This window comes from Passer domesticus, chromosome 7 (assembly GCF_036417665.1).
Source record: "Passer domesticus isolate bPasDom1 chromosome 7, bPasDom1.hap1, whole genome shotgun sequence".
Classification (NCBI taxonomy): Eukaryota; Metazoa; Chordata; class Aves; order Passeriformes; family Passeridae; genus Passer; species Passer domesticus.
The window spans coordinates 48794267-48819314 of NC_087480.1; the positions used below are offsets into that span (position 1 = coordinate 48794267).

The 25048-nt window shown below is 35.8% G+C and overlaps 1 protein-coding gene across 12 annotated transcripts in view; it reads left to right on the forward strand.

The window, feature by feature from the left end:
• Positions 1-25048, forward strand: part of TTLL7 (tubulin tyrosine ligase like 7) — a 66219-nt gene that overhangs the window by 19110 nt on the left and 22061 nt on the right. For 10 of the 12 annotated variants that reach the window (XR_010366422.1, XR_010366421.1, XM_064428460.1 and 7 more), the window contains 13 exons: positions 880-1051; positions 1205-1336; positions 2252-2373; positions 3136-3203; positions 8219-8377; positions 9870-10086; positions 12506-12670; positions 13472-13630; positions 18368-18462; positions 19105-19252; positions 19336-19409; positions 22325-22460; positions 23259-23345. Coding sequence is in view for 10 of the 12 variants with exons in the window: in XM_064428460.1 (XP_064284530.1) it covers positions 1027-1051; positions 1205-1336; positions 2252-2373; positions 3136-3203; positions 8219-8377; positions 9870-10086; positions 12506-12670; positions 13472-13630; positions 18368-18462; positions 19105-19252; positions 19336-19409; positions 22325-22460; positions 23259-23345 (1587 nt within the window). In the remaining 2 variants the exon portion in view is untranslated. Of the gene's footprint in view, positions 1-879; positions 1052-1204; positions 1337-2251; positions 2374-2624; positions 2772-3135; positions 3204-4221; positions 4340-8218; positions 8378-9869; positions 10087-12505; positions 12671-13471; positions 13631-18367; positions 18463-19104; positions 19253-19335; positions 19410-22324; positions 22461-23258; positions 23346-25048 lie in introns of those variants that run through there. The other 2 variants (XM_064428462.1, XM_064428463.1) reach the window with 2 other exon arrangements.

Here is a 25048-nt window from a genome sequence, read left to right on the forward strand (position 1 = left end):
CTGCCAAAGACAGCATTTGTTTCCTTGCAGACTTTGGTATAATAGTGCTGCATGCCCAAAAGCAGTGTGTTTAGTCAGTGTGCAGCAGTGTGTTTAGAAGTGATGTATTCCCAAGGTTTTCTTTCCCTAATATTTTAACCCATTGTTCTTATGTGCTGAAGCTGGACCTAAAAAACTTCTTAATATGTGTGGTTTTTCATGTAGTGCTGTATTCATGAGGGGAAAAAAAAAGAAAAAGGAATTTTTTGTGACTGTAGATGTAAAAAATAGCATTTTATGGAAGTAAATGTTCACTTTAAAATCTGAAAATTTAAATGTTTGTCAATCCAAAATGTCTTCAAGTCACATCTGTTGTGTCATGAAGTGGGCATTAAACTGCAGCCACATTACCACATGGTTATTGGACAATTGCTTTAAAAAACATTTGAAAGTGAAAAAGAGGAAACAGATTATTGCTGTGATTTCAGTTATTTCCCATTTGGTACTGAAAACCTTCATACAGTGTGTTTAAAATATGTTTGAAAATATAAAACTCTAAATTCATAGAGCTTTATGGAGATAGAAAGTGGCAGTATTGATTGAATTCAGTGTTACATATTTTCAAGTCCAAAATGTCCCATACCCAAATGAAAATCAGAAAAAGAGGTAATGTAATTTCATTTTGAAAATTATCACTGCAAAATGATTTTTCCAGAAAGAAAATAATTGAACTGCAATGAACAAAGTTTTGTATTTATAATAGCTTGATCAATCTTCTAAAATAAGCAATTCTTTATACATGTAATTAAAAGTGCTTTCATATTTAGTTTCCTGCTATTTTTTTTTTTTTTTTTAGGATTTGTCTATGACAAAGTCTCTCTTACATTTTTTTAAACACAGGTATCCATTCCAGAACTAATTTTTTCTACAGCCAGAGACTGAAATGGCATGACTGGAGTTTTAAGTAATTTGGCTTTGACAATTTCACCATTTGCTGAGAAGCTGGAACAGAATTTGAACTCTATTTCTGCACTATCCTAGGTTATAATGCCATCCTTTCCTAATGAGGGAGGTATGCTAGTCTTGGATTTTTAATATACCCTATGAATTATTCAGTATGCTTGTACCTATAAATTGTGATGGAGTACTATTTGTATTTTTAGTTAATTTGTATATGTTATTTGAAATATAAAAATGTTAATAGTTACAACATTATTTTTCAAAGATAACCATGGAACTGCTTCTCTGACTTTGAGTTCGGAACTACCCTATCAGAGCACAATTAAAAGGAAAGTCAGAAAGAAGAAGAAGAATGGAGTCATCACTGCCAATATTGCTGGCACAAAATATGAAATTGGTAGGAAGCTGCATATTTTGTTTTCATCCTAATGGCCTTTGATGTGAGAGAGTTACTGATTAATGGAGTGAATTAATGGACTCTGCATCAACCTGACAGTGAGACATTTCTGAAGGAGTTTCTTTTATAAAAAACCCGGGGTTTCTTGTAACATTTAATTCATCGCTTTGGACACTGTGTATCTAGTAATCCCCTTTGTTACTCATATTAATTCTCACTTTTTACCTTGAAATGTAACAACTTAAGGAATCAAGAAGGCTGTGGAAGAGCCTTCTAAATATGTGTTATATATGTGCTTGTAAGTTTACTTAAAGCCTTGAAAGATGAACAGTGTAAATTCAATGTTAAATACTCTAATTATTATACAGAGGCTTCTCAGTAAAATCCGTTGAGGTTTTGTATTTTCATGTTTAGTGCTAAAATATTGTTTTCCTAGAATCAGAGTTATGCATGGTATGTAATCAGTCTTTTTTTAAAAAAAAATTAAGATAATGCATGCATTTGCTTTTGCAACACTGTACCTTCTCTAAGGAGGCATTTTTGTCCCTATCTGCAGTGACACTTATAGTCATCACTGTTTTAAAAGTAACTTATGGCATAACCAAGACTAAATATAACTGCTGTACAAGGGGATTTGTGCTGGATGATTGGGGAATACCTTGAAGCTCTTTGCAGTTCCCATCAGTGGTTGTGCTGATTCCTGCCTCATATAAGGTGCTGAAACATTGTAATGGCAGGTTTGCAATAGACTGATGGAAATATTGCAAGATAAATAGCTTGCCATGCTAACATTGTTCTCAGACGAAGAGTTCTATAGGGGAAGTATTTAAAATCTTAATTGATTGTTTAAAAATGTTGAAAATTAATCTATTTTAGAGAGTCAAAATAGTCCCTAAGAGTGTGATTTCTCCACAGTGCGTGTAGTAATACAAGAGATGGGATTTGTGAAAACACGTGATGAGGATGAAACAGCAAATCTGATCTGGAGTGATTGTGCTGTGCAGCAAGAGAAGATTGCTGAGCTGCAGAACTATCAGGTACAGTTAAGATTTTTGACATGTTTCCATAAACTGCTTTACTCTGAAATGTTCAGTAATTGTCAGTAACTGCTCAGTTCTGTTTGTGTGGAGGGGAAAAAAAGTCCACACAAACCACAACCAAACAGGCTGCATTAAGGCTGTACCACTGCATAACTTAAAATCCTGTTCTGTTTTCCAGAGTTATTTGTTCTTACAAACAAATTAAGGCTGTACCACTGCATAGCTTAAAATCCTATTCTCTTTTCCAGAGTTATTTGTTCTTACCACTTGGAATCTGGTGTATAAATATTTGGGGCTGTTCTTTCATGCTTTTTTCTGCCAGTTGGGTGTTGTGAATGATCAATTTAAAGAAGATACAAAACATCATTTATAAGTTTCTCATAAGCTTTGAAGCAGTAAGTTAAGAAATAGAGCTCTCTCTCCACAGTCCTGTGAATAAGTATTTTGGTTTTTTTACCATTATCTTGTGTTTGCATTCTTTGTTTCTAGATAGCTTTGTGAATAAAAGTATGATAGTCTCATGTATGAAATTAAAACAATGGGAACTTACATGGATGGAAGAGAATACAGCTTGCAGCATCTTTAATATTGTTAAGAATAGGTACTATAGTGCAAGATATTATTTTAAATAATTTAGATGTAGCAGTACTTGTGTTTGCCTGAGCATGCAGTTGAATGTTTTAAATTACTGTAATTAGGTATGCCAGAGAAACAAAAAAGTTTCAATTAATTTTCCTTTTTTTTTTTCTACTTCCTCAGAGAATCAACCATTTTCCAGGAATGGGAGAGATATGCAGAAAGGATTTTCTGGCAAGAAACATGACTAAGTAATATTTCTTTTAATATTAAGAAGTTTTCCAGCTGTGGTATTTAATGCAATAATATACAGAACTATTGCTTTTGAGGCTTGTTTATTTTTACTAAGAAACTAGGAGAGGACCAAGAATAATTTTCAAAGTTCTTTAATAACTTTGGCTTTGGTCCTGCATCTGTAGCATTAGAGTGGGCTACTTATTTCTCCAGTTGACTTCAGTGGAGTATTATGTGGGTTCACTTCTCTGTCTAAACACTGCAGAATGTGGGTGAGTCTTGAATTATTGTACAATAAACCTAATACATAATACACCCACATATGTATCCCATAATAGTAGAACAGAATAAAAGAATTGTATGTGGCTGGATAGTGCATCTGGACTATCCTGTGCAATGTGCTGTAGGATAGCCCTGCTTCATCTGGGACGCTGGACCTGAGCACCCACTGAAGTCCCTCCAACCTGACCAATTCTTTGATAGTACTTGTTTAAAATAATTAATGGCTACATTTTTGTGAAAATCAAATTTTAAAAATGTGAAGCATCTTACTGTTTATATAACAAATTAGTCAGTGAGGCTCATTTCTCTAATTACAAATTCTCCTCACTCTAGTGGAATAACTGGGTTCTGAGGAATTATCCTAGCTGAGAATCTGTGAGTAAGACTTGTAAGAAAACAATACTAAATAATGATCTGATAGCCTAGTAAGGAAAGGTTTGAGGGTAAATATATGTCAATATTTTATTCTAATCTAAACTAGTTTGTAGAGCAGTTATTAATAGCGCTAATCATTTGGCCCTCAACATGACTTACACAACTTAACTGCTAACAGAACAGAATTTGTTTTCATACAAATGCAATTAATGTAGTATCTTCTCTCTCTCTGTCTCTCTCTCAATTTCTTTCTCTTTCCTTTTCTGTTCTGTGACTAGAACACATAACATGTAGAATGTGTGCAACTATTATGATGCAAATACTGTGTGCATTGCTGTCATGTCTCCATGTCCTACATGTGGATTAGAGCTCCCCTGTGCCAGTGATGCTGCTCAAGCACTTTTCAGTGCCCCTCTGAGACTGAAAGTAAAACCAGAGATAGCACATAGAGGCAAGCAGCTGTTTGGAGAGGTCTTGGAAACAGCCAGTCAGTTTGGTACACAGTGTATTGCTGCAGTTCTGTCATAGTTTTTAAAAAAGATGGAAAATGGACAAAAAGCTCTTGTTATCATGCACTCATTCTTTCAAATACAGCCTGATGATACCTTTCTCAACCTACTGAATTCTAAGTTCAGAACACAGTTTAAAGTTACTCATTGCTGAGATTGCACATATAGATAAGATAGGAATAATTTTTTTTACATGATAACTCTGGCTCAAACATCTATGTTGTGACTTCACTTAATATCAGTAGATATAGCAGAGCTTAATCAGTTGGGTTTTTTTCTCAATACTGGCCCTCACAACTCAATACTTAGTATTCATACTTTATAAAAATCAAAGTGATATGCCTTCAAATTGCTGGTGAAATCCTAAGTCAATTGGAATACGTGGTTGAGCAGGCTCATTCCTGTAGAATGCAGGATTTTGTTTCCTACACCTCTTGTTCTGTCTTAAAATTTGGATGTGTGGAAACACTAGTTCTCTTGTCTTGTTTACAGCTGCAGGCCATCTTTTCTATTCCCATTACTGACTGCTAATTACTGTCATTGAGAGACAATGAAACTATATTGAGAATTGGTAGAGAGTGGACTTTTTTTCTTTTACTTCCATGTTTGTTGCTGTACTGATTTCACCCTTTCATTTTACGCAAGTTTTTGGGAATAAAGTGAAAGAACAAATCTGCCTTAGTTTGAAAGGAAAATACTATTCAGGAGGTAATGCATTTCAGGTGTTCTTTTTTCAGGCAATATCCAGGCACTCTGGATCACAGGACCATGTGGTTTTCACATGCAGAAAGGTGGAAAGGAGCAGTGTAATACTTAACATGTGTAATATGATAAAAGACAACTCAGCAAAGAAAGTGTAGGAATACAGAATAATGGAACAGTTGGAAAGAGGAATGAAATTGAGAAAAAAAAAGGCAGGCATGAACATAATTTTCAAGGATAATAATAAGAACACAGAAAAGAAACAAATAACAATAGAAGTGGCATCATAGGGAGAACTAGATCTTAAGAGACCATTGTGAAGGGTCTCTTAGATGAGAGCTCCTTGTGTGGTTATAAATTGAATTCAGTAAATGGAGGGGAAGGTGCACAGGATGAGTGGGAAAGGGCATGGATCCATCTATGCCATATTGTCTTTTCCAGCACCTTTGTTGATTACATTTAAAAGGTTCATTATGTGATCATGGGCCAAGAATCATTCTCATCCATATATATCCACTAACTTTTCATATGTCAGGGGATTTTTGAAATTTAGGCAGTGGAATCTGCGTTTATTAGCCTGAAGGTTGTGCCTTTAGCGAGCTATGTTTTGTTCCAACACCAGTGATTCTTTTGTACAGAAAGCACTCTGAGATCAAAAGAACAGTCTGACCACATATTTGAGCTAAAATAGTACTCAGAAGAACAATAATTTGCTGTTTATTTCTCCTGATAAGCACAGCAAAAGCTAAAGGATAGAGGAGCACAGTGAAAAAGTGGTTACTCATAGTAGTGGACAGCCCATGTGCTGAAAAATAGGGCTATTGTAATGGGATAGGCCTTGATTCCACAGGCTACTTAATGATGTTCCTAAGCCCTTTCTGAAGAGGGCCTTGCAGGGAAAGAACAGAGCTGAATTCTTTTTTTGAAAGTTTTAGTGAGCCTCAGAACTTATAAACAATGCTGAAGTATTCCACTTCATAATATTAAGTGTTTGTAATGCACCCAGTTCAGTTATGCATTAAAAAGATAAGGCATATTGAACTGATATACTTTCAGTCACAAAATAATATCAATATATCGGAATAGCTTGAAGCTATATTCAGTGAGTAGGGAGTGTGTATATTGAAACCCTTGAATAAGTTAAATGGCAGCTCTCTAGCATGTAACAGGATGCATATGATAAATAATCTGGAGAGGGATTTAAACTAAATTAAACAGAAATTGCTTTTTGCCTAAAAATAGGATCATTTCTGCCTAGATAAGGTACTCAGTTGGCAAAGTAATAACATTCATAAAGACAGAGCAGATGGAGACTTGTTTAACAATATGAATGAATCAGGAATTCAAATATCTACTTCTGTTTTCGAAAAGTTTTCCTGAATATTTAGTGGCTTTCATTGAAGTAGATTTGTAAGAACAATAGTTACAATGAAGCTGCAGAAGCACTGAACCTGATGCAGTTCTGCTGTAGCTATTGTGGTTTCTGCAGAGTGTTTGTTGGGTACTTGGCTACACAGTTTGGTGACAGTGTATCCATTATACCATTCGGGCTTGGCTACCGTCCTAGTCCTACACATGTGGCTGAAAAAAAGCTCTGTTTTTTCCATTAGTATTTTAGCCACTTAAAGAAAAAGTATCTGCCCAAGAGTATTATATAAGCTCATAGTAGAAAAGAAAATTAGAAATTATATCTCCTCTTTTACACATTAGTTATGCTGATGCTATTAGTTTTCAATGCAAAAGGAGAAATATACCTAAATCTGTATTTAATTAAAAAATATTAAACTTTACCATAGCGGCATTAAAAAAAAAATCAAAGTTGGGGAACTTCCTGTATCACTTAATTTATTTTTAAACCCACAATTCTTTTCTGTTGGTCTGTGGATATCTGTATTTTGGATGTGCCCACTCTATGCTACAGAGTAGTTGTGAGTTACCTGAACTAATTTTGTATGAGGTTCTGTATGAAGGAAGTTTCAGGTACTCTGAGTACCTGAAACAAGCTAGCTGCACCAGTATGGAACTCAGCAAAGACTAAATTTATCCTTGGGAACTATGACACTGGTGTGCAACCACCAAGTCCCCATTGCTGCTACACCTTGGCTGCTAACCGGGGTTAAGGCAGCCCGTGTGCACCTCAGCCATACCCACAGCGTGTGTGGGTGTGGGGGCATCTTCCTGTCTGCCAAACACAGCTCTGGGTGATGGACACTTCTACTACCTGAATTCTTTTCCATTCTTCTTCACAAATAATGGAGGTATAGAATGAGATACACTCACTACTTTAGCTGCCACAGCTATTAAAGCAGGGAGATCAGGATCTTGCTGCATCCTTTCCCCACATTCAGAGTTTGATTCCCTATTTTTATTTTAGTTCTTTTGCTCCACCCCTTCACCCCACTCCCCTCCTGCTTGATCTTGTTTTGAATGTCTTTGCTTTCTTTTGAAAATTAGGTGCTCTTGGAATCTTAATCCAAATATACTGGGACCGAAGACTACTCAAAGCTTGTGTGATTGGTCCTATATAGGAAATGAATGAGTTGATTGGCCTGTGTCAAAGTCTATTTACTACAATTCCTTACGTTTAAAATTCTTTCAAAAGGAACAAAAAACCTCTTCCTTAATTACTTCCAATTTTAATTTTAATTTTTAATTCAGTCTTTTTTGCACCCAAGAAGAAACTCCAAATATCCCAACTCCTCTTTTTTGTGTCTGTTGATTCTCATAGCTCCCCAGACACCTACCAATATGAAAATTAAAAACTTCCCAAATACCACCACCCCCATCCCAAAAAAAACCCCATGGTTTATTATAAGTTTAATATTTCTAAGAATAGGAATAGCATTAAGTCATTTGAGTAAATGGCTAAAAATTCTAACAGGAGTGAGATGGATGCCAAGAAATGAGATGGATACCAGCAGCATAATAAGCACATAAGCAAAAATGCTCAAGATAGTCTGCTTTTGAATCTAACACATTCACACTTATATGAATATGTATATAGAGCTCTAACTATTCTTACAGAAATGCAAAAGTTTGCTTTCATATTACAGAATTTTGCTGAAAAAGCTTCATTGTCATATTGTCATGAATGCTTTTTAATCTTGAGGATTGAAACATCAAAGTAGTCAAAAGATTTTAACTCAATTACCCTTTTTGTGCAGAATGATCAAGAGTCAGCCTCAGGAGTACAGTTTCATTCCTCGAACGTGGATCTTTCCTGCAGAATATACACAGTTTCAGAACTATGTCAAAGAGCTGAAGAAGAAACGTAGACAGAAAACTTTCATAGTCAAACCAGCTAATGGTGCAATGGGACATGGGTGAGTTGTGAGTTACCTTCAGTCTTATTACCTGATAAAGGTGAAATCCAGTGCTACTTACAACATTACCAGAAGCTGTGTATTAATAAGAGATTGTATTTTGAGTTGTGTGAAAGTCAGTGTATCGGGTGAAGGCTTCACAAGCCTTAAATAAACTCAAATAATTATTATGAACACAGTTATTTTATTGTGAATTTTTTTTCTCTGCTTAGATTTATAAGTGAGATTGTATTGGGCATAAATGGCAGGGTTTTGGTGGCTGGAGGCTGCAGGGATGTGTGTGGGAAGTCAGGATATTTCACAGCTTTAAAACCAGCTAAAACACCCCATTGTGTTCCCAAACTGCAGCCCGTCACAGAAGCAGAAACGTGTTTGAGAGCAGCAGCCACAAGGTTTAGGAGAGACAGAGGAGATGCTGTTGGGGATGTGGCTGGATGTGCACTCTTGGAAGCAGGGCACACCCCTGAAGAGACTGCAACCTGTTGAGTTGAAGAAGTTTTGTTTGTGACAGGGCTGCACAGTAAAAATCCAATGAGATAAATATTGCAATTATATTTTTAGTTCTTTTTTCCCCCCAATACTTTGGTTTTAGATTTTATTGCTTTTAATATCAATTTGAATTATACTATATGGTAAAGCTCTTAGTTTTTCAACATATGTCAGAAATACTATAAAAGTAAGGCCCCCAAACTTTTCAATTTCTTCATTTTCAGTCCTCTTGGTAAGGGCAAAGATGAGCTAAAGGGAGAGGTACCAGCATAGTTCAGAGAAATTTTTGCAGAGTACTTCACTCTATTAGGAGTATTCAGTACCAAACCTCTGAAATATATAATAAATAATAGAGAATAAGGTTAAGGTAGCATTAAGGTTCTGGGAATTTTAGGTTAATAATTCTATACTGAAAATATTAGCTTTTACAGTTATTTAAAAGTCTACGTGGTTAGAGATTGGAAGTTCATAGTTATATATAAACCTTTTTTCATTCTGGTGTGAGTGAACTGGAAATACAGAAATACTGAGCTTAATCTATGCCATCCTCAGTGATACAGATCAGTGTCCTGCTTTGCAAACTTCATCACCTAAGGTTAGCACTGAAAGTTCTTTGCAGCCTGTGCCTGGGGCAGAAGTTATGACAAAGACTGGAATTCTATTTTTAGAGCTGCATGAGGAATAATCACAGAAGCTGGAGACTGGTCGTTCTGCCAAACAATTTCTAAGTGTAGAGCAAACCCATTATTATGAATTGTTGAATCAAAGCAAGCAGAAAGTTACTTTGAAATGGCTCGTTGGCTTTTTTCATCTAGTGAAGCACAATAAAGGAGAGGAAACCAAAAGTGCTGTAAGGGAATGGAGCTTTTTCTCTGCATTAAAAATCATATATCTAAGTCTCTTTCTCTAGGTAAACTTCAGCCTCACTACTTGGCTGGGTGACCACAATTATCTGTTTCAAAGAGTAATGTCCAAGTTTTAAAATAACTTTTGTTTTTACCAGGATCTCTTTAATAAGGAATGGAGAAAAGTTACAAGCTCAGGATCACTTAATTGTTCAGGAATATCTTGACAAACCATTTCTTATGGAAGGCTACAAGTTTGATTTACGTGTGTATATTCTTGTAACCTCCTGTGATCCCTTAAAAATATTTTTATATCATGATGGGCTGGTGAGAATGGGCACGGAAAAGTATCATCCCCCCAGCGACTCAAATTTGGTAAGTTGGAGTTCCTTCCAATTTATTGCTTATGGTATAGACTTTAACCTGTGTAGTGTTTGCAGGTGGTAAAATTAAATAAACTGGGACTTGAGTTCATCTGGATAAACTTCTGCATTGTCGCTGAAGAGAAAAAATTTTATGTGAAAGATAGCACATGGTTTTCTATCAAAATCACAAGTATAGCCACATTATTGCTTATATCTAAAATTTTATATGACTTTGCATGTATGTATGCTAAAGAGTTTAAATATATTCCAGAGGAAAGCAAAAGATAACAATCCAAAAAATAAAATCAAATCACTGCAAGAATGGGCACATTGCTTTTATGTTCGTCTGAGACGGAGGCTGGGGTGGCAGGTGCTAATAAGGTTTAGCTCCTGCTAGATCATTGCTTAGCATGCAGGAAATCTGGAGCCTTTGTTGAGGGTCCTGCCAGGTTTCAGCCATTGTGCTGGGAACTGAAACAGAAAGGAGAGAACCAGCACTGGAAGGGCCCAGTGCTCACTGCAGTCCCTGAACATGAGGGAATCTCCTGCTGCTGCTGCTGTTTGTCAGTGACTGCTTCAGCAGGGACAGGAGTGTGTGCTTGGCTTCAGGGTGATTCAGTAGAGCTGCCTGTGAACATAGAGAAAACCAAGAAATAGTAAGGGTCATGCTAAAGATTTTGCACAGTTTCCTCCTGTTGTTCCACTATATAGCATGTTGCCCTGTTGGGGGCTGTAAACCCTTCTCTTTTGGCTCCGACTAAAATGCAGATGTCTAAGAAAGAAGTAGATTTGCAGAATTGGAAAGTATTAGTAGATTAGGTTTGTTATACCTCTCTCTGTACTGCATTGCTTTTAGAGCAGCTTCCATGTAATTATGTAACAGAAAACAGCATAGAGCCTTTTTGCCTATGTGAAACTTAAAATTCTGACTGTCTCTTGTGTGCCTTTGAAAAACGCAGGTACAATTTGAGGCCCAGTACAAATGCTATATTTGGAAATGTTCCAGTACTATATTTGGAATAGTTTGCTTTTACAATTTGTGTATTGCTGCTAATCTCGGCATTAGCAGCACTGAAATATGCTCTGAGAGGATAAACAGAGCAGGCAGTTGTTTCTATGTTCTCAGAACTGTTCATGCTGGAGGTTGTCTATTGTGTGAAATAACCTGCTTGTCACTAATGACATTGTTCTTTGGATGACATATTTGCACAGTGACATTGTTCCAAATAACTTTGGACTATCAGTTCAGATGCCCAAAACACTTTTTTTTTTTGAGTAGTCTAACACATAATTACTTTTGTCTGAAATAATTTGAATTTCATGGAAAGATTACTCAAACCCAATAGATTTCATAATGATTCTTAAAGGAGTAATGAAGCCATGGGAGAATTTAGTTGCTTCTAGTGCTACTCATTAATACTGTTAACTCATTTGCAATTGTATTGATTGGTTTTTGTAATTTCATTAAGTTTTTTAAAGATAAGAAAGTGTAGTAAGATAAATGACAGAAGAAGGCTTGTGTTATCTATTAAAGATGAATTGGAACAGAAGGCTTATGGCTATCTTAGAATATCATCTACTCTCATGTATGTAATCAAACATGTCAGAGAACTGTCACTGTGATGAGGACAGGTATCACCATAGTGTAAGTGAAAAGCTGAATTAATCTCTCGGAGATAATGTAAATGTACAGATCATGGCTTATAAATTGACCTTGGAAAAGGAATGCTTTCTTTAAATTCAACTGATAATGTGAGTCTATTGCTGCTGACATTTTGCTCCATAAAGGAACTGGAGCACTCAGTCATTTATGTAACGTATGTTTTGAAATTTACCTCCCTCTGATGTATGGCTACCAGCCAGTTACAAATGAGCAATTTTGGCAGATATCAGCATGGCAGACGAGTTTATATGTAAAAGATATTTTAAAGTATCACTATCATGAGAACACTTCTCATAAATAAGCTACAGTGAAAACTGAAATGTGGGATTGTCTATGAAGCAGATGCCAGAGTATCTTTTAGCACTTTTAAAGTAGCACTTCAAAATACTGACTTTATTGTTTGTTTCTCATGGAATGTAATCATTCTCTAAGTTATGATAATAGCTCTTTACTTTTTTAGGTAGTTTTTTATATAGAGACCTGTAAAAATGGCAGATACAGTATCTAACCAGATGTAGTGGTGGATCAGTTCACTGCATTGTCTTAAGTAGAAGCCCAGGTTTTGTTGTAAGAAGGCTACGGAGCATTCAGTCATGCAGTCTCCCAGAATCAGAAACACTACATCTGCATGTTTTGTATTTGCAAATATGAGCTGTTTGATTATGTCTTTATTGATTTAATGTCAATTTTTCTTTACATGATTTTGAATTGACTATTTTAGAATTGTTTTTAGAGTTTTTAAAATGTCTTGTTTTCCTTTTTTTAGAGTCAATTGTATATGCATCTGACTAACTACTCTGTCAATAAACATAATGAACACTTTGAACGGGATGAAACAGAAGACAAAGGAAGCAAACGCTCCATAAAATGGTTTACTGAGTTTCTAGAAACAAATAATCTTGATGTCTCCAAATTCTGGAGTGATATTTCAGTAAGATAGACTAAAGCACTTTATTTTATTTTGTGTATTTTTAGAAAATTAATTGCTTCTGCCATCTGCTTTACTGCAATTCAGAATGATTTTTGAAACTTTATTAACCCAAATTCTCAGCAATGGATGTCACAAAGGACATACTATAAACTATTATTATGTTTTTTAAAAGACTAGGTTCATAGTCTGATTAAAAATTAAATGTTAGCATTTTTTCTGAGGTTCAAAAGTCCTTTCAAGCAGTTATTGACATAAGTGATATGGTACAAAGGAATCATGCCATTTAAACTCTTGGAGACTTCATTTTAGTGTATAAATTGAACTTTATGTGTAAATATTTACAAAATTGTAATCAATGTTGCATATATCTTTGTACTTACTCAAGGACCATTGAAGTTGTTGTGTTACAGGTGTCTTTAGATGAGGAACAGGCTTAAGATTGTTAGAGCTTAAAGTTGTTTATATGATTCTGAGAACACTTATCAAAAATTATACTGAAAAATGAAATGGATGAAGTTTGTCTATACTATACTATGTTACCAATTTGCTTTTAATATTTAACTTATTGCAAGTCTCAAAATTTGTATGTACCGTGGAAATTACAACAATAACCTAGCACTATATAAAGTTATATATGGTACTACAGAGGAATAGTTTGTTTACTATAGACTATTTATTTGGTATTTAAAATCTTTTTTTCTAGTAGATATGTAAATGAAATTGAAAATATTAAAGCACTGTAGTTCAGTATCTGCTGGTGTTTTCTCTCCTGATGAATTTTTCTGAACCAAATCCCTGCAGGAGCTGGTGGTGAAGACTCTGATAGTTGCAGAGCCACATGTGCTTCACGCTTATCGCATGTGCAGGCCAGGGCAAGCACCAGGAAGCGACAGTGTCTGCTTTGAAGTCCTGGGATTTGATATTCTGCTGGACAGAAAACTAAAACCATGGCTCCTAGAGGTAAACCTCTTTATACAGATGTAAAGTAAATTTTAAGGCATAAAGTTAACTAAGCCCCAGCTGAATCCATATCTGTGTAAGAAAACCTGCAAAGAAAATCTGTGCACTGTTGTTGAGTACATAAATGGTGCTTTTCTGCAGCATCCACACAGAAGTGCAGTATCGTCTTGCAGTGATTTTTGATACTGAAAAAAAGGTAATTGTTTTCGTAGACTGATGTTGCATTTGAAAGTTTTAATGGGAAATGTAACGTTAATGTAATTGTTATTGTAGCTGGAGGACCTTGATTATAGCAAGTAGGTGCTACATAGATTTCCTTCATGAGTATGGCTGTGTAATATGGCTCTGGTAACTTTTATGAATGTGTGCCCTTAATCTTTTCCTTTTTGTGGATATGTGTTCTTTTCCTCTCCTGTGCTTTTTAAAAGCACTGCCGTAAACAGAGAAAACAAATTTGATATACAGGAAATTCTGCAAACAATTGGTATGATGGGATTGGAAGAAGCATTTCTTCTCTGATATGTTTATTAGTGGTACAGTTAAATTAAGTGGTGCTCACACACATTTTCAACCAGAAATGTTTGAAATTTGTCTGTTGTGTCTCTTATATTGCCCTATTCATAACATATAGATGACATTCACTTGTCTTTTTTCAGGTTGTCTTATTTCATTCTGTTAACTAGTTGGGGGGCTGTGCAGCTTGGGGAAAAAAAGCAAAATGTATTCAAAATCTCTCTATTGACAGCAAGTCATGAATATGATTTGGCGACTGATGAACAAAATGTACACAATTAACTTACTGAATTATAACCTCATTTGCAGGCCATTAATACTGTCAACAGTTGTTTTGTCGTGCTTATTTCTCTCAGGGATTCATTATAATTTTAATTAGAAAAATAAAATTCCTCCACTGTTGCCATGCAGACATAGCATATTTGGTGGCTTTGATGTTCTCGCCAACAGCAGCGCATGACATGAACTTAGTCTGTACTACATCAACATCTTCTGTTTTTGTCCAGTGAAGCTTGCTGTCCCTTTGATTTAGCTCTGCACTTCCAGATTATCATCTGTAGGTTGCCTGTAGCTTGTATATAACTGTGTGTAGTTATTTGAGTGCAGCCTGAAGGGTCTGTGTAACGTTTCATTCAGCCTCGTAGCAAATGCTGACAGACCAATTCTGTGAGAGGTGATGAGTCAGCCAGCACAGGGAGTCCATTCTGAAGGACACCTCTCTGTCTGCTCTGATGTTTCCATGAGCTATGGAGATTTTGGGGGGTTTGAGTCACCGCTTATGGGTCTCAGAGGAGAATTATATTATCCCAAACTCCTTGTTTAGGAGGGAGTAAAGTAGTAAAAGCTCCTGGTATTTTGAGTTGCTGGAGAACACTTCAGGACTTGGAATTGTGTACCTAGTTATTACTTTTCTTAAAAGCAGAAGTCCAAGTATTTCCTTTTCTGCTTTTGGTAATGCATGTACCCTTCAGCTTGTTTTCCCGACATTTACCAAAACTAACAGAAATTTCAAACTTTGAAACTTGCTAATTTTGCATGCTCATTTACTATTTTTTACCTTGCCTGTTCATGCTTTTTTGCATCACTTCCAACAGAGTGTGTAAATGTATGCACACTGTATGTATGCTGTGCATAGTGTAGTAAGGGTCAAATCTGCAATGTATGTACATAGACCATACATAATATATATAGTCTGTCTGTGTGTGTATATATATATATATATATATATATGCACATATATAGATAATTCTTTTTTTCTAAAACACTTGTGCTACTTCCACAGATTTCCACTCTTATCTCTTTCCACCATTTCCCTCTTGCCAAAACCCCCTTAGGGGAGTGAATCATTCTTTCTAACAGTGGTAACAAGTCCTAATCACAAGGCCCTGAATGTTCCCAGTGTTATGGGAAAATTGCCAAAATAGGATTAGGATGATTAGTTTCGTGTTTCCATGCCTCATGTAGCTTTTCTGTTATAAAGATAGCTTAACAAACTATTAAAAGAAATAAATTGTGCAACATATTATAATGTTTCTGCTTTCCTGAGCTGACTTTTGTTTATATTGCTTTGATGCATTGTAGCTCCCCTGCTCCTTGATGCTATTGAACTTCCGGAACCTTCTACCATAGTGAGGGTTGTGGGAAATGCAGGATTGCCATCTTGTGGCACCAACTGTTTCTGGCAAGGACCTGTGCAGCCTCCATCCTTTCTGAGTAGCAACAATGACCTAGACGTCCCTTCAATTCCCAGGAAATCCAGTTTCACTTTGTGACCAAATTTTCCAAGTTACCTTATTTTATGTAAAAAATCCCCATACAGTTGAAGTTCTTGTTCACCCTCATTATATTCAGTTAGGATCACACAGTTGTGATCATTGGAGAAAAAGATAACTTGCATTTTAATAACTTCCTCAAGTGCAGGGTACCTAACTTCCTTTGTGATTTATGTGGGCAAGGCAAAGGAAACATTACATACACATTCAGAAATCTATTATTTACTGTCACTGAGCTGTGTTCAAAATCTGTTCAAAAATTTGTTATCAATCGAGGTGAAATGAATGTGAACACTTTAAACCAATCAATTATTGCTAATTCCTAATAATGAAGTAGTTAAAGTTCACATACACAAACTTTCTGGCATCTGCTTGTTTCTCTTGTGTTATGCTTGCCCTGTTTGTATCCTTGGAGGTCCAAAGGCCACCATGGGGTAGGAGAAGTCTACTTTTCAAAAAAAGAGATGGTAGGTGGTTATGCCAAGTTTTCAGTGTCTTATCTTCTTCACCAGGAAGAACACTCTTAATGGTGAAGTTTTCTTCATCTTTGCTCTTAATTTCACTTTGGGTTATTTTTTTTTTGGTTTGCTGCCATGATCTACTTACTGGCGGTTCATTTACTGGCCAGCAATTCCACATTGTCTCCAAGTTTTACCACAAGTCTTTTACTTGGAAGAAGCTCCTGGAATCATGCCATGTGCTTTCTTTGTTACCTCTAGACCCAGTATTATCTAGTTTACAAGACTAGATTCCTGTAGTGAACACAATTTGACCACTGGCATCAGTGTCTAGATTTTCAAGGCCTTTGCAATCATCATTTGCCTGTACTTTTGGGGTCCCTCATACAATCCTGTTTTTGACAACAATCTTCAAGATGTGCCTTGCTGATACAATTACTGATGTCACATTAACACAACCTAGTTGTGCATGTCCTGGTTCTTGGGTCACTGAACTCTAAAGAACCACCTCCCAGCTGGCAGATGCACAGACAATGGTTTGCTAAGCTGTTATTGTGAATATCTATTGTGGCATATCACTAGTAGGTTATCAGGATTACAATGCCACAGTCATACAGATTAGTCAGCAACCATATTTATCATCTTCTTTGTGATATGGTAGTAGATGAACAGGTCAGTCTAAAGAGGTTGATCTATTAAATATTTGGATGAAAGTCTTCCACAAAAGAAAATGTATAAATCTTTTCACTATTTCTGCTGAATTTTCAAGATTTTTCTTTCAACATCAGATCTCTCTGCTCACTTTGCCAGTCTGCCTGCAAAAGCAGCGAAGGGGCTGATTCCCAGAGCTGAAAGGTACCTGTCAATTATGAGCATGAGTGATGGTGCAGCTGGGACACAGCAACAGGACACTGGGTGGCACAGCATCCATGTTAGTTCTGTCCTACAATTGTAGAGGCTCTAAGATGCTCTAATATATTTAGAGTCTAAAACAAAATACACTGCTTAGGCCCTCTCTTTTGAACACACAAACTGTCTCCCACTTCTGATTTGTGTGGGGTACAAAGCATTAGTTTTCACTCTTTTTTATCTGTGCCTTCTGTAACCAGCACTGCTCATGCACTATCAAAGTGAAATTCCTGCTTGTCATTGGCACCCATTACCCAAGTATAAATTTTTATACCAGCCTGGAAAGAGTTCCTAGAATAAATCATTATTCCTCCTCAAATCTTCCTGAGAACTGAGGTTCTGCAGGGAGTCCAAAACTCGTCAGGGTTATAGGATGTTGAGTGTATGATTTAGTCTCACTAAGAGATTCCCAGCTGCATTTTTCTCGTTTCTCTATATTTATGGTACAATTTTTAATCTCTAATCTTGTACTTAGCTTGTAAGCTCTTTGTTGTGGAGACTGTTAATTATCTTATGTTTTCACACTATGTACTGATTTAATAGCTTAGATCTCTATGTGTTGCTGTCAGGTGTATCTGAAAAGTTATTTAAATATGCTTAAAAAGACCTTGGATTAGAGCCTCTTTCTGTCCCTGTATAGTTGTTACTTTTTAGAGTAGTATTTAAAGTTTCTTTCAGACTGGGAACTAGAAAAGAGTTTGACTCTTTCTGTGCCAGACCACCACGTGCTGCCAGCATGGCGCATCATTTCTTATGATTTGTTTAACAGCACTTTGTGTGGTAAATTTTCTGATGGCAGCAACCAAGAGTAGATTAGACTGGATTCACAGTGGCAGGACTTGAATGGTGCTCACTGTAAATGTCTGGATAACCTGGTGACTGAAATGGTACATTTCCCAGCTTCCAGTATCTGTGATACTCAGTACTCTATTTAAAAAATACACAAATGGAAAAGACCTTCTCAACATGTATTCTCTTAATCTCTGCTGTATTTGAAAGAGCCATTTCTACAAAGCCTGTTACAATAGGTGTGTTCCCAGTGAACCTGAACATTCCCAAGTGTTCTGTGTCTCATATTTTTCCAGATTAATCGTGCCCCAAGCTTTGGAACGGATCAAAAAATAGACTATGATGTAAAAAAAGGTGTTCTGCTAAATGCATTGAAGCTTCTCAACATACGGTAGGTACCCTGTCCTCTTTTCTTCAGTCTGGCTCTATTTCTGTTGCTTTGATTTTTTTTTAATTTAAATTGGACTTAGAGGAAATGAAAAACCTTTTTTCCCACCTTCCTATTTTCAAAATGTAAATGTTTCCCTTGCTGTCAGTTTTGCTATAGAAATTAACCTAAATTTAATTTTTCTTCATGCATCTGTGCTTGCAAAAAATGAATGGTAATAGTAATTTTTGTAATTATTTAAAAAAATTTTTCAAACACATCTTGAAGTTGGCATATGTGTGCAGTCATGGGTACATGGACATAAAGGAAATTTGCTTGAGTGATAGTGTCACATTCAGTCAAAAGCCATACCCCTCTAGAGGAAAACTTTGTAGCTATGTTGAAAGAAATCTACACCTCAGGAAAATAGATACAACCATGTTTGTACATTAAATTATAGCACAGAGTAAATACAGTACCCCTTAAAGTGTTAAAATTTTGTAGCCATGAACGTTAATATAAAAAAAAATCTTAATTAATGTTACAATTCTAATTTTATATAATAAGCATGTCTGACTGGAAAATACAGATTATTTACTTGATATGAAAGTTCATCTCATTTTGGCTGCATTGAATTGATATTTCTTAATATCATCTGTGTTTCAGGACAAGTGATAAAAGGAAAAATTTAGCCCAGCAGAAGGCTGAGGCTCAAAAAAGACTGTATGGTCAAGGGTCAGTGAAAAAACTGTTGCCAGGTTCCTCAGACTGGGAGAAGCAGCGCCACACACTGGAAAGGAGAAAACAAGAACTGGTAGGAAGGGAAAAAAAGTGCTGTTTCTTGCTCATCGTTTATATTCTCTTTTGTTTTAATTGTCTTACTTTCTTGATTTGTAGAAGGAAAGACTTGCACAAGTACGTAAACAGATTTCCAAAGAGGAGCATGAAAATAGACACATGGGGAATTACAGGTGAATGTCTTTGACTGTATTAGTAGAAAATATTCAGTCTATTCTTTAGGAACAGTGGAGACAAGTATTTGTGGTAGATAATAATTTTCTGCCAAAAATGTGTAGGCATTTATGGAAAATATATACATATACATCAAGTATCTTTTTCCAGATGGTTCTTTTCTTGATTCCAATTTTTTCCATGTACTTAGGAATTTATATGGCATCAGTCACCCTATTGTTTGTGCAAGACATTTGCTTCAAAGACATGATTGCTCACATTCAGTGTGCCAAGAATCATGATTGCTGTTATGGACCTGTTCTCTAATCACATATGATCATTCTTATCATGGTGGCAGGGGGTGCAGTATGATATTCCCCTGTAAAAATGTCATATTTGAATTGTATCTCTGAGGCTTGCCAAAAATTCTGAAACTTTATGGGTGCTTCCATAATTTTGAATAGAGTGACATTTGAAATACTTTACTTTTATTTTTGCATTTTGATTTTTGATCTTGGTAGGCTGAAATGTGAGTATTTTCAGATTCCTTGGTAAAATATGTTCAAAAGAGAGATTTACATTGTCAGTTTCAACAGACATTGACCAGAAAACAAAAATTTTGTTTTGTGATGTTTTTGTTATTATTTCTTGATATTTGCTTCATTGAGAAGTGAAAACATGGCCTAGGAATATTTGGTGAAAAGGAGCAGAGTGTGGCTATATGATGGGAATATTTGCCCACTCTTTATAACATTCATCCTGAATGTTAGAGGTCTGAGTTCACATATTTTATTGTGAACTACTCAGAATGCCTTTATTGCTGTTCTTCATTGCTGCCTTTTTTTGAGCAGATGTTCTATATTTCCCAGTAAAATTCTCATTTAAACAGATAGATGTTTCTGTGAAATTCACATTTTTTGATGATTTAACATTTTGCTTACAAAGACTCTTTCTTTGTAATTTTTAATTACATATTTTCTTGATGTGTGGAGCTAAACTAGTAAGTAAAAAAACCAAACTCTAGATGTACAATGAAGTGACAAATTGGTTATTTTCATGCTATTAAAAGAAAGAAAAGCACTATGATGCTTTAACACATTTTTCTTTTTGCTAACTTAAATGTCTAGCTTATTAACTGATCACATTTTAAGTTGCATTTTCAGTTCTTGACTGAAAATCAGACACATGGTCTCTTTATTTAGCTTTTGGATTGATATAAATCATTAAAACCCCAAATTTTTTCCTCAGGAAGAAATAAAGTGCCACTTCATGAGGAATCTGAGTAAACTTTTAAAAAGGTAGAATAGCTTTGTGTTTTTTTATTACCATGTCTTTGAGAAAAGGCTGAAGGATCAGCACAACATGAGAAAGAAAGTAATTTTGGCTAGAGCAGAAGAGGAATTTTATCTGAGAATTATGAAGTATTTTCTCCATGTGATATTCCTCTGTAGAGCAGGACTAGCTTGTGTCAGGCATTGACACAGAATCATGGAAATTCTGGATGCTAGTATTGCTGAATGGATTAATATTGCACTCTGAATACAAATCCAGAGAAACCTCAGTCAGACTCAGGAGATTTGATTTAATGTGTGGACATCAGCTCAGCAATTGTCTTAGTCCATGTCTGCAAGCACAGCAGCTCCAGGAGGAGTCTTGGGGCAGCTGAAGTAGGAGCCACACTTTCAAGCTCTTGTGAAATCATGAGGAATTCGAAAGGATGTACATGGCTTTGAAATGGCCTTTAGCTGCAGTCTGTTCTAAATACATTAAGAATATTACCCTTTCTTTAAAGCATTCTTGTATGCTTTTTAAAACTTACACTTGTATGGCACCATTAAAAGGTGTTGACTGAAACTAAATTAGAACCTAAATCTCCTTTAGGTGTTTAATGCAAACTGGAAGCATCTTCATTTGGTTCCACAACTGCCCTGAGACTAATGGTATCAAATCAGCTTTTTTTCATTGCAACAAAATCCTCATGATAGATACCTTTTCAAGGAGAAAATGTCAAAAAAGGAGCAACGAGAAAAAAAAGAAACTTGTAATAAGTTTAAAAAAATAAGTTTAGAAAAAACTCACAAATACAAAGAAGTCACATAATGTCATGCACTGTATAAACAGTGTCCATACCTTACACAGTGCAGGGAAATTAACCTATGGGTTACTCTTTACAGTACATTAAAAATTAGTCTTCCATTGTAGCCATATTTCTGGCTGTGTTTTGGGTATTCATGAAAGATGGATTGGTTTTCTTCAAAGCCCATTGTTGCTTGATGAACGTGAATAAATCACCAAGTCCTGCTTCTGATATTGTCATAATCTCCTTACCTGTGATTTTAGAGAATAATGGCATAGCTGGTCTAATGGAAAAGCAGTCACTGTTTACATCCATGTACCAGATTTTTTTTCTTCTTTCTTATAGCACCTATTTCTTGCTGTTAATTTTTTTGAGACTTAGCATTCAAGTGCAGTACATACTTAATCTTTAATTAATATCCTGCCCAGGGGATCAAAGCTATTGTTCAGATTTTCACTGTTTTGTGTCCTCTGATTGCCAATACAAATTATCTTGTGGCTCTGAATTTGACACACAATATTTTGTTAATATTTCATGAATCATTCACACCTGTATGCATCACTCACACCCACTGAAATTTCTGAGCACTGCAAAACTGGGTTTTGGTATACCTCTGGAATAACCTACATGGTATTCCTTTTGACTGGCTAATTGCTGGCTTAAACATGAATGTGTTCACTGATGTAGAAGTAGATTTAGAGAGCAGTGGTCAGAGTATAAGTTTTATGATTTTATATTATTTAATTATTATAGATGGATGCGTACATGTTAAAAAAGAGACTGTGTATTAGTGACATTACTTTTGTGTGATGAATACCTCAGCTTCTAACTTAAACTGTTATTTTTTTCCTTTTTCAGGCGAATTTACCCTCCTGATGATAAGACATTACTTGAAAAGTATGAGAGTTTGTTAGCCACCGCTTTCCAGACGTTTCTTGCTGGAAGAGCAGCTTCACTTCAGCGGGAAATGAATAACCCCTTAAAAAGAATGAAGGTACTGAAGTACACTGAGTCCTGGCTTTAGGAGTTACTTTGAATTCATGACCTCGTGGATTAGTTTCACTATAATCATGTATGATGGCTGATAAGTAGATTTGATAATATTCCATGATATTATTATTATTCTTTGTGCAGCCTGTGGGTCAGATCCTTGAATGTGGATGACCTGCAGTGGACCCAGGGTGGAGACAGGCTAGATGGCTTTAAGCTACTTTACCATATCCCTGATCCTCAGCCTTACCCCTGGCCAAACCAGAGGTTGGCAGAAACTGCTTTTGAGCTGGTAATTGCCTCCTTCTTCCTCCAGTAATGTTCCCAGCCTATTCATCCACTTGTATGGACTGGAACAAGCGGTACCCTAAAACCAGCTCCACTATTTTAATGATTTAAGGCATCCAAAAATTTCACCTGATTTGCCTATCAGAAACAGTAGGAAAACAGCTATATTAATAACCAGCTAACATGATATAATTTGAAATCTGAGAAATAGTTTTGCATCTTTGTAGTTGGCATCATCCAGCAGTTTTACAGGAATCTTTGTTCAATCCTTTCTAAAGACTTTAAAAAAATATATATTAAGACTTGATTTTAACCCTCAGTTTCATGTTGCTTGCAAGGAAAGATGCATGCATGAGAAGAAATATTTCTATTTCCTCCTGTGAAGGAATTCATAGTCCTATTGCAGGAATTAGTAATCAGAATATTTTCAAATTTCTACCACTTTCTGCTTGAATTTTTGAAGGACAGGGTATGTCCTGCTTTGAATTAATAGTAATGAAATTCCCATTTCTAGGAGGAGGACATTTTGGATCTTCTGGAGCAGTGTGAAATAGATGACGAAAAGCTAACAGGAAAATGCAGCAGGCAGCGAGGACCTAAGGTATTTGACTTCTAGATACCAATATTTTATTTCACTCTAAAGACAGGTTTTCTGAGTGGGGATTTAGTTACCTGATCCAGATGGAAGTTTTCTTCCTCTGACTGCCATTAACCTTTTTTTATTTTTTTAAGTATAAATAGAGGTATGACTACCATTTGTCCCACTAAATCCCATTAAATTTTTAAGGCGATATTCTGTCCTTCTTTCCCTATCTAAACCATTTGGAGGAATTGCCATGCATGGCAACAACTGTTGTATGAGAGATTGATTTCAGTGTGTGAAAGGATTTTTATATCAATAGTGGATCTCAAAAGAATGCTTTCATCTCTAATTGATTAGTGCCAAAATCAAGATTTTTGAGATCAAGGGATAAAAGGCAGTACGGAAAGTCAAAGAATCAATTATAATTTTGATATATCTGTAGCTTACTCCCTTGCTAAGAGGGTTGCACAGTATATCTTGGAACGCATTTTGTATCCAAAATTTGTTTTTAATGTGAATGTATATTATTTTTAGCTTAATGCTTTCTGCTTGTGTGCATAGTTCATGTGAGTCTTTGCCTTAAATAAACTGCATATCTCTAAGCCAGTAAAGATAAATAGTTTGGGCTTGACTAGAATAAGTATGTTTTTTATATCCTGTAAACATTTTAGGTCAAGTCTGCTTAGAAGAGCCTACATCTCTGTTCTGAGCTTTGGTGGATTTGTTTATGGATGCATGTAAATTTTTTTACAGCATTTTATGTTTCTGATGACATGGTGTACAAATCTGTGGATATCTGTACAAAATGAATGCTGACAATTGTTCTGAGCTTGAAGAGGTACTTTAAATATGTGCAAGAATCCAAAGAGCTACATCTTATTACAGGCGTGCATTCTGGAAAGAGGATCTACATGCCCAATCTGGTATTAAGATAGATTTGCAGGGACCTCATTAAAATATGGGGATTTTGTGAGCTCATGCTTTAACAGCAGTGGATTCATTTAAACAAGAGAAACAACCCTCAGTCCACCCTAGCAGTACACTCAGTCCACGTTCTTACAGAGATTCTTTTCCTTGAAATTTTGTTTTCAGTTCTTTAACATGGGGTCAGTTATTCAAGTTTTATATCTCAGTCACATTTTTTCCTTTTTCCAGAACCCTGTCTTTTCCCAGCAACCCTAGAGAGCAGCAATCTGCTTGCCTGTATGCACACTGTTCTATTCTACCTCTACACTCCTTGCTCACAAGGCATTCCCAGGCTGGAGACTGTAGCATTTAATTAAACATTAATAGGGTACTAAGCCCAAATTGAGAAACTTCTCTCAATTAGTTTTAAGATGAATTTTGATTAATTTATGAGTAAGACTATATGCCATGGTCTTCTTTTATAGCAGCAGATGGATTGTGTAGCTTATAGATGCCTTACTGGTACAATATTGTTTGCAATTAGACAAGAAAGAAAATGTTCCTTATGACCAAAATTTCTTTTTTTTTCCCCTCTAAAATTGATGAAATCGAACCAGAAAACAATGAAACTAGCTTGTCCAGGGAGATTGTTTCTTCTTGCAGTGTTCACACTTCATGCTATGCAGGATTCTTATTCCTGCATCTTTTTTGTGGTCTTGATATATTTCTCAATCATTTAAACCTTGCCTACAGTTAAGGCATGTATCAGAGATTTCCCTGGTTGCACAATGTCCTGTGTGCTCCCTTTGAAATAC